A 12,369-nucleotide genomic window follows, 5' to 3' on the forward strand; every position below is an offset into this window, starting at 1 on the left:
GGCCTAGCTTACCTGGTCATAGTAGGGCCACATCATTGTTAATACTGTTGAGACGCCAAAGTATGCCAAAAAGATAATAATCAACGATATAACAATTGATAGTGGGATGTTTCGTTGGGGATTCTTGGCTTCTTCGCCAGTAGTCGCCACACAATCAAAGCCAACGAATCCGTAGAAACACTTGGCTGCACCGGCCATAACACCAGCTATACCGAATGGCATGAAACCACCTTCTCCAGCTCCACTTGGAAGACCTTCTTTTGGTAAATTCCAGTTTTTCGGATCACCTGCAAATTATCTTGATTAATACTATGTAAATTTAACACTTAGTAGCGAAATCAAATAAAGATAAACTGAAATCGTCTTCCTATCCCGATGATACTTGACTTGAAATTAGGATAGATTAGGATAGGGCAGGTCCGTATGCAAGGGGGAATTTGGGGTGACTAAGCCGGGTGGGCTTTACAAGCAGTATGGAAAAAAACTAGGTTAGAAACTCTAAACTAAGCGATAAGTAGACTCCAGCCCAAAATGTGCTGCGACCCCAACAATGAAGCTCAATGACACCATCGGGAGTGCAGCACATGTCGAAAACTCCCCTGCGAATGCCAAGGGCAAAATCCGAGGAGTCATTGGTGTCCAAAGAAACGTTCGGGAAATTCTTCTACTCGCAATAATAGCAATGGTTCTTAATAAGCACTCGAAGGCAAAATCATCTCTGAAGCAAAGTAAGAGAGTATTTTAATCTGTCACTAACAACTTCATATGTACGAGTACATGAAAAAAGAGGCTCTTAACACGACTCTGGATAGATCAAAGCCTTCAACAACTAAACCAAGGAATACGGAAGTAACGGAAATCAGTCTACCACTGGTGTGGTAAAGGACATTAGACTGGCTACATTGCCGAAACTATTTCCGGAGCAAATATTCACGCGTGAGAAAACCTTCCAAGATGATGGGCGAAGGATGAAGTGCGGAACTCGCGTTCCCCCGGGTACGCTTTCGTCCATTTTTTAAACTGGTAGCCTGCACGACGAAGGACATGTTTAGGAACGTATTGTCAGGCTGAACGGGAACAGAATTGTCGACATGTGCTGGAGCTGGTGACAATCTACCTTGCCAAGGCCGCAACGATTAAGACGGAAAGGCTTCGCGCTTCTTAACAAAGGTCTCCACACGCGATTAAGGAGGGTCAGGGCAAAAGCAAACTCCTTATGATCAGAATAAATGGCCGATCCCTGGAGGCAAATAAATGATGTAAGTGGCCTATCAATCACAGATTTGGCAACATACATGGGGGAGCACATTCCCTCACCTGTCTGACAACCCAACAACAGAACGAAAAGAGAAAAAAGAAAATAAAAAACTAGAACCTTTAAGCCATTGATATCTACTGCGAGTAGATGACTTTTTTGCAACACTACTTCAGAGAGGTGTAGAAATCATCTGAGGATCCCTTCTAAAGTGTACCAAGGGGGCAGCATCGCCTTGTTACATATGCCAAAGACATGGAGGCGCGTAAAAGTGGTGTTTATTCCGAAAGCATCTTTTTCGCCATAAGTCTTTCAAGCGCTAATCCGCAAGAGAGTGGGAAACGCTTTTGCCTTCTGATTGGGCGAGATTTTACGGAATAGGCAAATTGAAGTGCCTAGAGGTACACACTCTATCGCGAAGGTTGCTAACGGGAAGGTTTATTACCGCTAGCTGATGCATTCCAGGGTCCAGGGTTACAATGACGACATTGTTTTAATCTTTAAGAGTAAATAAAACTACACAGTAATTACTAGTACCTGAAGAAGGTCATGGTAAATGTTTAGTAATTATAACAAACCAAAAACTACTCTGGAGGTAAACATATAACTTCCCCCTTCAACTTCCAAAAAAAATATAATGGGTAAAACATTGCTATTCTAACCGTCAGCCAAGCGACTGTTAACACACATAGATCCAACCAGATGAATTCTAAGCTGGTATGGTAATGCCTAAATAAACAGTATAAGCTGGCTCTCTCAATAAGGCATGGATACACTGGACTCCAGACCAAACTGGATTAGAAGGCGATGAGGCAGTGAACAAGCTCACCAGAAAAAAAGCGGGGACGTCCTCATATGGACTAGAGCGCTTCTGTGGAGTCGGAAATTGGTTCCTGGCTACGATGCTGAAAAATGAAGATAACCGGCTGAGGCACCTGTTCTGGGCGAACCTACCAGGAATGGAACAGTGCAGGGCAATGCAAATTCCCTTGACAATATTATTATTATCAAGTCTTGCTAACGAGTACAATGGGACACCACAGACTACTTAGATGCTATGCTTCTCCCCTACCACAAACACAAGCCTTGCTCTAAGAATCAATGGAAATAATCAGAAAATTCTTGGAGACTCGGTCCAGAAAAGTTATTTATTGCATATGCAGAGTGGACAATAGACAAAGTAAATCCACTGCCCTCCAAAAGAGAAGAAGTTAAAAGGCTTACCCTAGTGGGAAGTGGGGTCCAAGGGACCAACTTCTAGTGCATTGCAGCACTGAGCTCACATCCCATGAAGGCCACTTAAAAAATGTTTGCGCACCATGCTAAACGATACGGTATTTGATATCAATAAGGGCGCAGAATTTCATCAGAGCGGTAGAAGATTTAAAAGCAATACACATATTGGGCAAGGTTTTGCGTTCTTTTTAGGTAAGGAAGATTAAAAGAGTGAAGACAGGTAGAACAGCCCACATGAGAAAAGTTCTTCTTAAAGAAGTGGACTCGGGTCAAATTATATTTAACTTTTTCAGGAGCAAGTTCACTTTGCGAAACGGGGATGAGTTCATGATACAATACTCGGTAATGTGCACACCCTGGATGATTATCCCGGTTTAGCTCAGATACTCTTCAAGTCCACCTAGTCACAATACAAATCCTCAGCGTCAGAATATTTGAAGAGAGATCTGAAACGCCACCTGCGACAACTTGGCCTTCTGAGCATTTAGCCATTTGGGCCGATCGTTGGTAAATAATAAAAATAACAGGAAAGCCAAAATTGATCCTTGGGCTACACTGAAGAAAAGAAAATGGGAGGGATATGCAACCGTGCAACGATCAAAAGAAATGGATATAATGAATGACAGGGGAATATTGAGTAAAGCGAGTTTTGACAGAAGTAACCTGAAAGTGAGAAATTATTTAGGAATTTGGCCAGGAAATTAGTAGTAGTAGTTAGTAGGTGGCTAAAAAAACAAATGTGAAGCAAACAAGAAAAGCGGGTGAGTTCTCGATGGATAGCCGCTAGAAGTTCAGATTTCAAAAATTGGCGTTAACAAGCTTGCGTCCAACACAAGCGGTGAGACAACTGATTTGAATATCGAATTCAAGCCAAACATGATGAGCAGCTGAAGCAACGTAAGCAAGAGCCTCTGAAACAAACTAGAAAAATGGTATAGGTTTGCGTGAAGGTTCATTACCACAAAAGCTTCCAATAAGTTAGCAAGTTAAACAAAGAGTGTAAAGTGGGGGCATTAGGCCAGAGAGAGATGAAAGCAACGGAGAACAAGGAAGAGAGAGGAGGAAACTACACATAACTAACTACAGATAGGATTTCCAATAATTTATAAAAAGATTCACTGGTGTTGTAAATGCGAGAGAAGAAGGACCTCAATTCTCTCTAGCCCAAGTCGCATGGTCTCTGTTGCAGTGGAAGAAAAAGGAATCTTCGAGCAGTTCAGAATACAAAATCTTATCATCCAGACATCTCAAAAATGCAGATAACGCGGTGCCGAAAAGCAAGGACAAATAGATTCTAGCACAAATATTATTAGATCTCCCACATTTTGGTAAAAAAATCTTAAGCTGACAAGCGGCATAAGGATTTTAACGTAATTTTTCCATCGATAAAGTTTAATAAAAAACCCCTGCCACCAAAAGGTAGGCTGATCAGGGGGCAGGGCTGTTATGGGCAGCTAGTGTTGCACTGGGTTTTATACTACCAACTTGGAGGCTTCCCAGTGAAGTCAGGGTAGCACCAAACACAAGTCAAGGCTTACAGGATCATCCTCCTTATGGTCTTTTGTCGTAAAAATTTGCATCCATTATCAGTAGAAATTATCAATAATCTGAGATGGCGGTAGATGATATAGGAGGGTCTTTCAATAATACCACCTTTACGTATATGAGGGCACTGCGTAACAAGCCCTATCTGTATATTACTATAATCGCAGCTGAAATGCAAGTTGACTCAACAGTACTTATGAGGTGAGATCATGTACCCCGTTATACGCAAGGAATGTCTGCGAGGGAAGTTTTTTCACCCTTATTAGGGAACCTTGAAATCGAAGAACAGTTTATTTTCCTGGATAAGGTATCATAACAGTAGAAAGCCGTATGTAAAGCAAGAAAGTTCAAATCACACACCATACACGGGATAGATGAGGTCGAGAAAAGATCTGTGTTTATCTATAGAACCAAAGGCAGAGCTGGAGAATGCTCCAAAAAGCGTATATCGACTCTAAAGCTTTAACTACCTCTGCAATGTAGGTGTTATGAAGAGGACACCCATCATTGCCCTGGAGGTGTTTTTGCAACTGCCCCTTGAATTTTTGAAGAAAGGAGCAAGATTTGCGCCATACTGTCTCCGAAAAATCACAAACCCGATAAAAAAAAAAATAAATCGCATCTGAGCTCTGAAAAGCGAAGAGCTGGGACCCAACACTGTGGCTCAGTGAATTCTTTAATCGGGATATTCAGGAAGGAAGAACACCATCTGACTGGCAAGAAGCTACTACTGTTCCAATATAGGAAAAGAAAGGTAGTCCAGCAGAATGTTCAAATTACCGTCCGATCCGGTTACTTTCCCATACCATGAAGATTTTTGAACGCATTCTTGAGAACCGTATTCGCGAAATCGTTGGAATAACCGTGAATCAAGCCGGATTTGTCAAAAATTGCGGAACTATTGACGCAATACACGCTGCGCGGTTACTCATGGAGAAACACCGTGAGAAGCATCGCCCTCTTTACATTGCATTTGTGGATCTAGAGAAAGCGTTTGACCGTGTGTCACAAGAACTCATCTGGTATGCTTTACGACAACACTTGCTGCCAGAAGAGCTCGTGCGCTGGGTTCAATTGCTCTACCAGGATCCGAAAAGTAAAGTTCAAAGTATGACAGGTGTGTCAAAACCGCTTCGTGTCTCTGTTGCAGTGACTGAGCGATTTAAATACCTCGGATCAACGCTATCAGCCAATGGAAAACTGCGTTATGAAATTGCTTCGCACATTAACGCAACCTGAATGAAGTGGCGTTCCACAACTGGTGTTCTTTGTGATCGACGTATCAACGAACGGCTCAAATTTAAAATTTACCGCAATGTCGTCCGTCCTGTCGTCCTCTATGGTTCTGAGTGTTAGCCAATATAAAAGACAACAAACGGCATCTTGCAGAAGTGGAGACGAAGATGTTGCATTGGAGTAGTGACATGACACGTTTTGATCGCATCCGAAATGAGGATATCCGCGATTGTTATGGGGTTGCATCGATCGCGGAAAAATTGCGGGGGGGGCGCCTTCGATGGTATGGTCACGCAATTCGTGCTAACGAGAATTCACTTGCCAAGATTGGTCTGAACATCGAAGTCGATGGTAAACGACCAAAAGGTAGGCCGAAAAAACGATGGATTGCACCCAGATCAGGGATTCGATAGAGCAAATGGCGAAACAGATCACGACGAGCCGACCCCGCTTGTGAACGGGAAAAAGGCTGGAGAAAAGATTGTGATTTTATTTTACCGATAACCGAGATTACAAAGGTGAAACTTCAAGAATCAGAGCGACTTGCCAACATACTCGGCGATTTTAGTATTTTGGGCAAACTGTTTATCGGAAGGAAACTACAGTGGAGATAGAGGCATGTTAAAATCCACATTGCCTCTGACAACTACGACACCTAAAAAGCTGCTGCATCATCTCAAACCAGATCTGAACTAATGTGGGAACCTGAAGACCCTAACAACAAGGCAAAAGGCTATTGATGGCCATGATTAAGCACCTGCAATAAAACGATCTCCATCACCATTTGTAGTACCACTAACACTTTTAATTGGAATTAGCGAATCCATAGCTGTGGAGAGTACAAAGGGCTGGGGAACCAAACAATTAGTTCACCAATAAGAAACAGCGGTTGTTGTGCCTACCATATAACAACTGAACGACCAAACCGACCATAATCCCAGAACTGACCAAAATCAAGCTATGCTGGAAACCCAACATGTAGAATTCGTAATAAAGAGGACGGATTCCCCATCATCTCAGCCTGCCTCGTACTCGGGGGTGGAAGTACATGACTTTGAGGAGGAACTCGAAACTAAACTCCGAAATGTTATGTATACAGCCTCCTGGTCCTAAAACTAAAGAAAGGAAAAGGGTTGAGGAAATGTGCTTGAACTATCCTCAGCAAAACAAAACTAAAATTCTGAGATCTGGAAAACAAATAAATATTGTTGGAGTTACTCCACTAACCCTACTTGATCCCTTTTGTGGATAAGTCCCGGGAGAGGCTAACCAAAAAATCCACTCACTTTCGTCAAAACAAAAATTATTATCACTGGAAAGAAGGTGGAACTCAGAAGGGCCCTTAAGAAGAGGTGTGTGATATTTGCACTGTACAGTAGTGAACTGCATTATGAAGTTGCTTCACACATTAGTGGCGCGGATAAAGTGGCGCAATCAGAGGAATCCGCAATCCACTGGTTGGTGATTTGAGTGTCTCGCGATTTCATCCAGAGCAGGTCTTAGACCGAGCATAATGGCATAACTGATCAAACTGAGATGACCTAGCTTCTGAAAGGCACAAATACTGAAGAAGAACAAGAAAAACTGGGAGCTAGTCGAAAATCTTCTGGGTCTAACCACAAGGACAGAAATACTCTCAGAAATGTAAATGAAATGTAGTGGGACAAACAATGAGTCAATAGGCTGCAGTATGGGGCCCGACAACCCAATCTTGCGTAAGTCATTTACGCAGCCGAAATTGCATGTTAGTTCCTTAATTAAAACCCTCCAAAATCCCCTTTTGGTTTTCCTCTGTCTAGAAATACAATTTAAACTCAGTTTGAGTTCACAGCCAGTTTTTAAAACTAACAATTTTTGCATCTTCTCCTAAACCCAACCCGAAACTAATCACTAAATGATTATCCAACTGTAATCTAAGTTAGCTATGCAAATTTCGAATCTAGGCATCTTTAAATTAGAAGCTTTTACCCAAGTCCTTATTCAAAATTTTTAAAAGTTAAAAATATTCTACTCACTTTTAATACCACCTGCTACAAGCACGATGGCTATAGTCACCAAATTAACGGCCGTGAATATCTTATTTAGAAAACTAGATTCCTTCACACCATAAGCTAAAATTGCTGTTAATATTAATATCATTCCAAATGAGAAGAAATCCGGATATTCAGCCAGAAAGTCGACATCCATAGGCATAGCTTCCCGTAAGGCAGTGCTCATTGTGTTATTTAATAGAGAATCCAGGTACCCGCTCAAACCTCGAGCAACACTTGATGTTCCTGTAAAATAATAACCATAAGTGATAACCAGTAACCAGATAATAACAAGGTCAAAGCCTTACCTATCACATATTCCAATATCAAATTCCAGCCGATGGTAAACGCAACAAATTCGCCGACCGTTACGTAGCTATAAACATAAGCACTGCCAGCTTTTGGTACACGTGCGGCGAACTCTGCATAACAAAGACCCGAGAATGCGGACGCTACTGCAGCTATGAGGAAGGATATTACAACGGCGGGACCAGCTTGATCATGTGCAACAGCCCCAGCTAAGACGTACACTCCAAGACCCAATGTGCTGCCCACACCCAATGCGACCAAATCCACGATACCCAGAACCCGAGCTAGTTTAGTTTCTCCATCTGCAGCATTCCGTTTGGTTCTTGTCAGCGCTTTCCAAAGGTCCATTTTGACGGCTAAAACTGAAATAGAGTAAACACTGCAGTTAGTATAATCCAGAATAGAAGCTGAAATATAACATGACAAAAGCTTAATTTTATGCTGAAGCTAATCGCTCTTGCAGTAAAGACGAGGATAAATTCTCTGGCAGCACCCCTGAATAAAGCAAGGAATTGCACACAATCTTTCAGTTCAAAATAGTTCTTATACTAATGCGCCATCGGTATTGTGACACCCATTTTGAAGTATCTCATAGGCAATTCATCCGATCCATCACAACCCAGTAAACCACTTTTCAACAGTGAGTCCTTAAGGGGTTTTACGTGAATACCTGTCTCGTGTACTTAATCCCACGATCTTCTTAAGACACGGATTGATTTTGTGACCACAATCGGAGTCCCGCTGCGACAAGCAACAACGGTACTAGTCTATGCCGAATGCATGGCTCAACATTACCGAACTAAGGAGTAGGGCACCCGTGTTGAAACGCAACACCACGCTAAGACCCGAAGGTCTCTGTTCGTTTGACCGCTACCACAACCCCATGAAGCTCTCACTAGAGAGCCAACCGCAAACAACCGAGCTGAATGCACATACAACAGAAATGCACCTGAATTATGTGAGTCCAGAGGCTATCCCGGTTCCCATGGTGCCAGTATGCCCCTGGTAAGGTTTCGTGACTAATGCCACTTCAGATGAGCCCCGTGCAGACTCGCATCTGATCGCCCTAATTAGGCCTTTGGAGTATTTGCCTACTGCATCACGTCCGGCAAGCCAAAGCGATACAGCGTCTCCCAGTGCTATAGAGGTTCGCCTCGGCCACTTGGATTTGGTTCAGCCGACAGGATTGCAGCTCCGTCTTTCTCCCCGCCACTTCTGAGCAGCAACCACTTTTCAACAAACAATTATTGCACACGTGGACTAGATAATCCAATGATACAGACGGATCTCCTAGTTTCTGGTCACTAACACTTTTTTCGAGACATTTGCGCACTCCAAATAGTATTATATAAAACCAAACCCCACCTTTGTTTCGAAACATTTTGCGTCTATATTTCTGTTCACCACAAGAATTCCCGACTACTTTTAACTTTTCAGAATATCAGCTCCCGAATTCGTCTAAAATGAACTGAATCTAGCGAACAAGAGCAATAGTTGGCCAGTGGTTAACCTTAAGGTAACTGCAAGCATCTACTAGCATCGCTTTTATGGGGACAGAAAATAACGTTGCAATGATTTTCACAAATAGTAATTGAACTTGTTCCTAGTATCTAACTAGAATGCATCTAGCACTATACAAAGCATCAGTGAACGTACTTGCACTTTCGTATTCACTATAAAAAGTTGTATATTCATTATAAAAAGTTGTTCCGACAATAGTAAATGAGGTACTGTATAATTTCGTAATAAATACCGCGCTATGGAATAGTTGAATGCAAACTATGCGTTGTGTTTAGTAATTAATTAATGAGCAAATGAGTAATGTGAACAGAAATAAGCTAAACTGTTATTTGGCTATTCACCAAGCTAAATAATGAAGAAATGATTGGGGCAAAAATATTATTTGCGGCTACGAAGTTATGTACAGTAACCAAAAATTCAATGTACTACTTTAGGCTCTTATTACCATCATGCTATAAAGCGGGACCAGCAGCCGCAACTCACCATTCACGTTCCCACAACTCATTAACCTCCAAATAATCACCAACGACGTACGATGTACGGTGCCGAAAAATTGCCGACCGAACAGGAAACTAAACTAATGCCACAGGTTGGAAAATCAACCCCCATCAAACCTCCAAGCCCACTTTCTGGAGAAGCCGTGAATTCCATCGACAGGGCTACGACTGCCACCATACGACACAAGTAGCACCCCAGGAAATTTTTCGGCCCTTACGATTCACATACAATACAACAACCCACAAGCAACAATCTCAGCTAAATCGAGAAAAATCCAGGACATTATCAATGCTGACTCGGAGACAACAACAAGCAAGTCTACTACTATCAAAATCTTCAAATGTATCTTCATCAGTATAATACTAAATAAAACTAAATTTTACACGTATCCAGATACTTTCCACGTGGCTCCATAATACCCACTATATCCAGTCTGCCTTACCTCCTTGGCTCCAGCATTCACCTGGCCCAAATCCCAATAAAAATATGAGTGTCTATCTCGACTCCATATTATCCTAATTTGCGCGCAGCTACTCTTCATAAAGGCTGTCAATGCTTTCAGAAATCCCTGATGAATCTTGAACATACCAATGAAATCAAGAGTTCGCAATTCTGGTAGCAACTTTTAGAAGTGAACAGGCGAACTCCTGACTGTCAACATCCTACGACTATCGTGCCTCAATGGTAAATAACCTGTATTCCACATCTACTACTATGGCACCAATATTGAACCTTGTCCCGATGAGCTTCCTTCCTAACTTTTTCCTAGTTAACCTATCCAACAAGAGGGCCTTACTAATTGAATGTGAATTACCATCCTCTATCCCTCCTCTCAACTCCGCCGTAGTCTATCCCAAGCCATGATTGAGAAAGGAGGAGGAGGAGAGAAGGGTAGTAGGCTGTAACGAATTACGTAGGCAGACCTGCAACATAGTTGTGTCAATGTGTGTTTACGGTGTTTCAATTCTTTCTTTTAATGGTTACACGTTCCCGTCCTACTGTCCTTCCTCTCGAGTTCCCCAAGGGCCTATATTAAGCTTCCAATTATTTCTGCTCTATATGAATGGCCTCCCTCCTTTCGTCACCTGCGCGTTGAAATGCGTCTTCGTGAAATCTAATTCAAACACTCGCCCTTTGCCTTTCTAACCAATCTAGCAGTTTCCCTTGATAGCTGGGCATCCTAATCCTTCTCTTCTTCCCCTGGAGTTCTACAAGGCTCTATATACTTACTAGACCCCCTCATTTATATTTTCTTCTATCCATCTGCCCGTGCTTAGCCTTTGCAAGCGACCTTATACTTTTTGCCTGTTTCATCTTCGTTGGAGTACAATCCCTGCAATCCAATTTAGTCACCTTGTTGAATTTCTCCTCGGTGAAGAGACTGAGACTAAATGTCAGCAAACGTCAATCGAAGGGTAGTATAGGTCCCAGGCTAAAGCATAGATTGGTACCCATGATAGAGCATAAAACTTGAGAAACGCCAGCTGAACCAACACCAACAGCTTTACTACCAAATCCTATCTCAACCTCCAAGTGGTGACCACTGGCAGCTCTTTCTTAATGAAAAGCTGCAGACGGAGAAGGATGAAAGCAAATTTCCCGCGGCTAAAAACGAAGACAAATTGTACCAACTGGTCCTTCAGGTTTGGCGTTGGGTAGGGCTAACAATCCTAGACGGAAAAAGACTTGTTACGAAGCCAAAAGAGGAACCTCGGACTGGACCGACAACACAATCTCGAACCCGGACTTGTAAACGGAATAACGATTTGCGTATTTTCTCATGGAACGTGCCCTCCCTGTACAGAAAAAGAACTACCAACCAGCTAGCCGACACCCTACCTCAATATAAGGCTAATATAACAGCGTTGCGTTGGACAGGGACCAGTTTCGGCGCATCCCCTGTTACAGCGAAGAAACTGAGTTTGGGCAAGGAAAAAACGCTGGTCCGAGCTTCAGCGAACGAAGTGAAGTCATCGCGGAGGATGGATCCACATCGAGAATAAAGATCCAAGGACCTTAGAAAGGGTACCTTATTTTAAAGATGGAAAAGTCGAAAGTGAATGAAACTCCAGGATTCCCCAAAATCAGGTTAAATAAATTAGAGAGAATGTCCCGATCCGCCAAGAAACGCATGAACCACAGTAACTTTCAAGAAGATGAAGTCACACTTTCACTAATATGAACGAGCTATTTTCTCCAGCGTTGAAATCCTCATCCGTCTATTGGGCAACTTCTCAGTATTCAATCAATTCCTAATGAAGGTGTAAGAGCAGGTGAAACCTTGGAAAGGTTGACTACACACTACGCAACTCATCAGACGCTACCTCACCTCTGCCCTTTGAGCAGCGTGACCGAAGTGATTACAAGGTGGTATTTGCTCCCTTTTATTAATTCAAAAACACGTAATATATTTGAATTATAACTAACACAAATCGGCCTTGTTACCGAGGCTAAAATAAAATTTTGTTTAAGAATCGCCATCCACTTAATGGCGGACCGGACTAGTTGGAAAGCAACATGCTTTCGCGGTTGTGGCCCATGGAATCCTCATCCTTGGGCAAGCACCCAAGATGCAAAATTTAAGACTTGCGGTTTTGTCCAGGGTAGAGGCAACTCATCAGACGCTGCCTCACCTCTGCCCTGGGAGCACTTTGTAACCACTTCGGTCGCGCTCTTACACAAAATTTTAGGTCCATCGCTACACGTATTTCGAAAATGCCATCTCCAAAAAAACGATTA

The 12,369-nt window shown here is 42.5% G+C and overlaps 1 protein-coding gene across 7 annotated transcripts in view; it reads right to left on the reverse strand.

Annotated features, from left to right (window-relative positions):
- LOC119650090 (cationic amino acid transporter 3) overlaps window positions 1-12,369 on the reverse strand; it is a 102,177-nt gene that overhangs the window by 1,347 nt on the left and 88,461 nt on the right. For 6 of the 7 annotated variants that reach the window (XM_038052601.1, XM_038052600.1, XM_038052605.1 and 3 more), the window contains 3 exons: window positions 7,611-7,973; window positions 7,288-7,548; window positions 13-287 (listed from right to left, as the gene is read on the reverse strand). In XM_038052601.1, the coding sequence (XP_037908529.1) occupies window positions 13-287; window positions 7,288-7,548; window positions 7,611-7,959 (885 nt within the window). In that variant the 5' untranslated portion in view covers window positions 7,960-7,973. Of the gene's footprint in view, window positions 1-12; window positions 288-7,287; window positions 7,549-7,610; window positions 7,974-8,976; window positions 9,130-12,369 lie in introns of those variants that run through there. The other variant, XM_038052599.1, reaches the window with a different exon arrangement.

The sequence above is a fragment of the Hermetia illucens genome, chromosome 2 (genome assembly GCF_905115235.1).
Source record: "Hermetia illucens chromosome 2, iHerIll2.2.curated.20191125, whole genome shotgun sequence".
Taxonomy (NCBI): domain Eukaryota; kingdom Metazoa; phylum Arthropoda; class Insecta; order Diptera; family Stratiomyidae; genus Hermetia; species Hermetia illucens.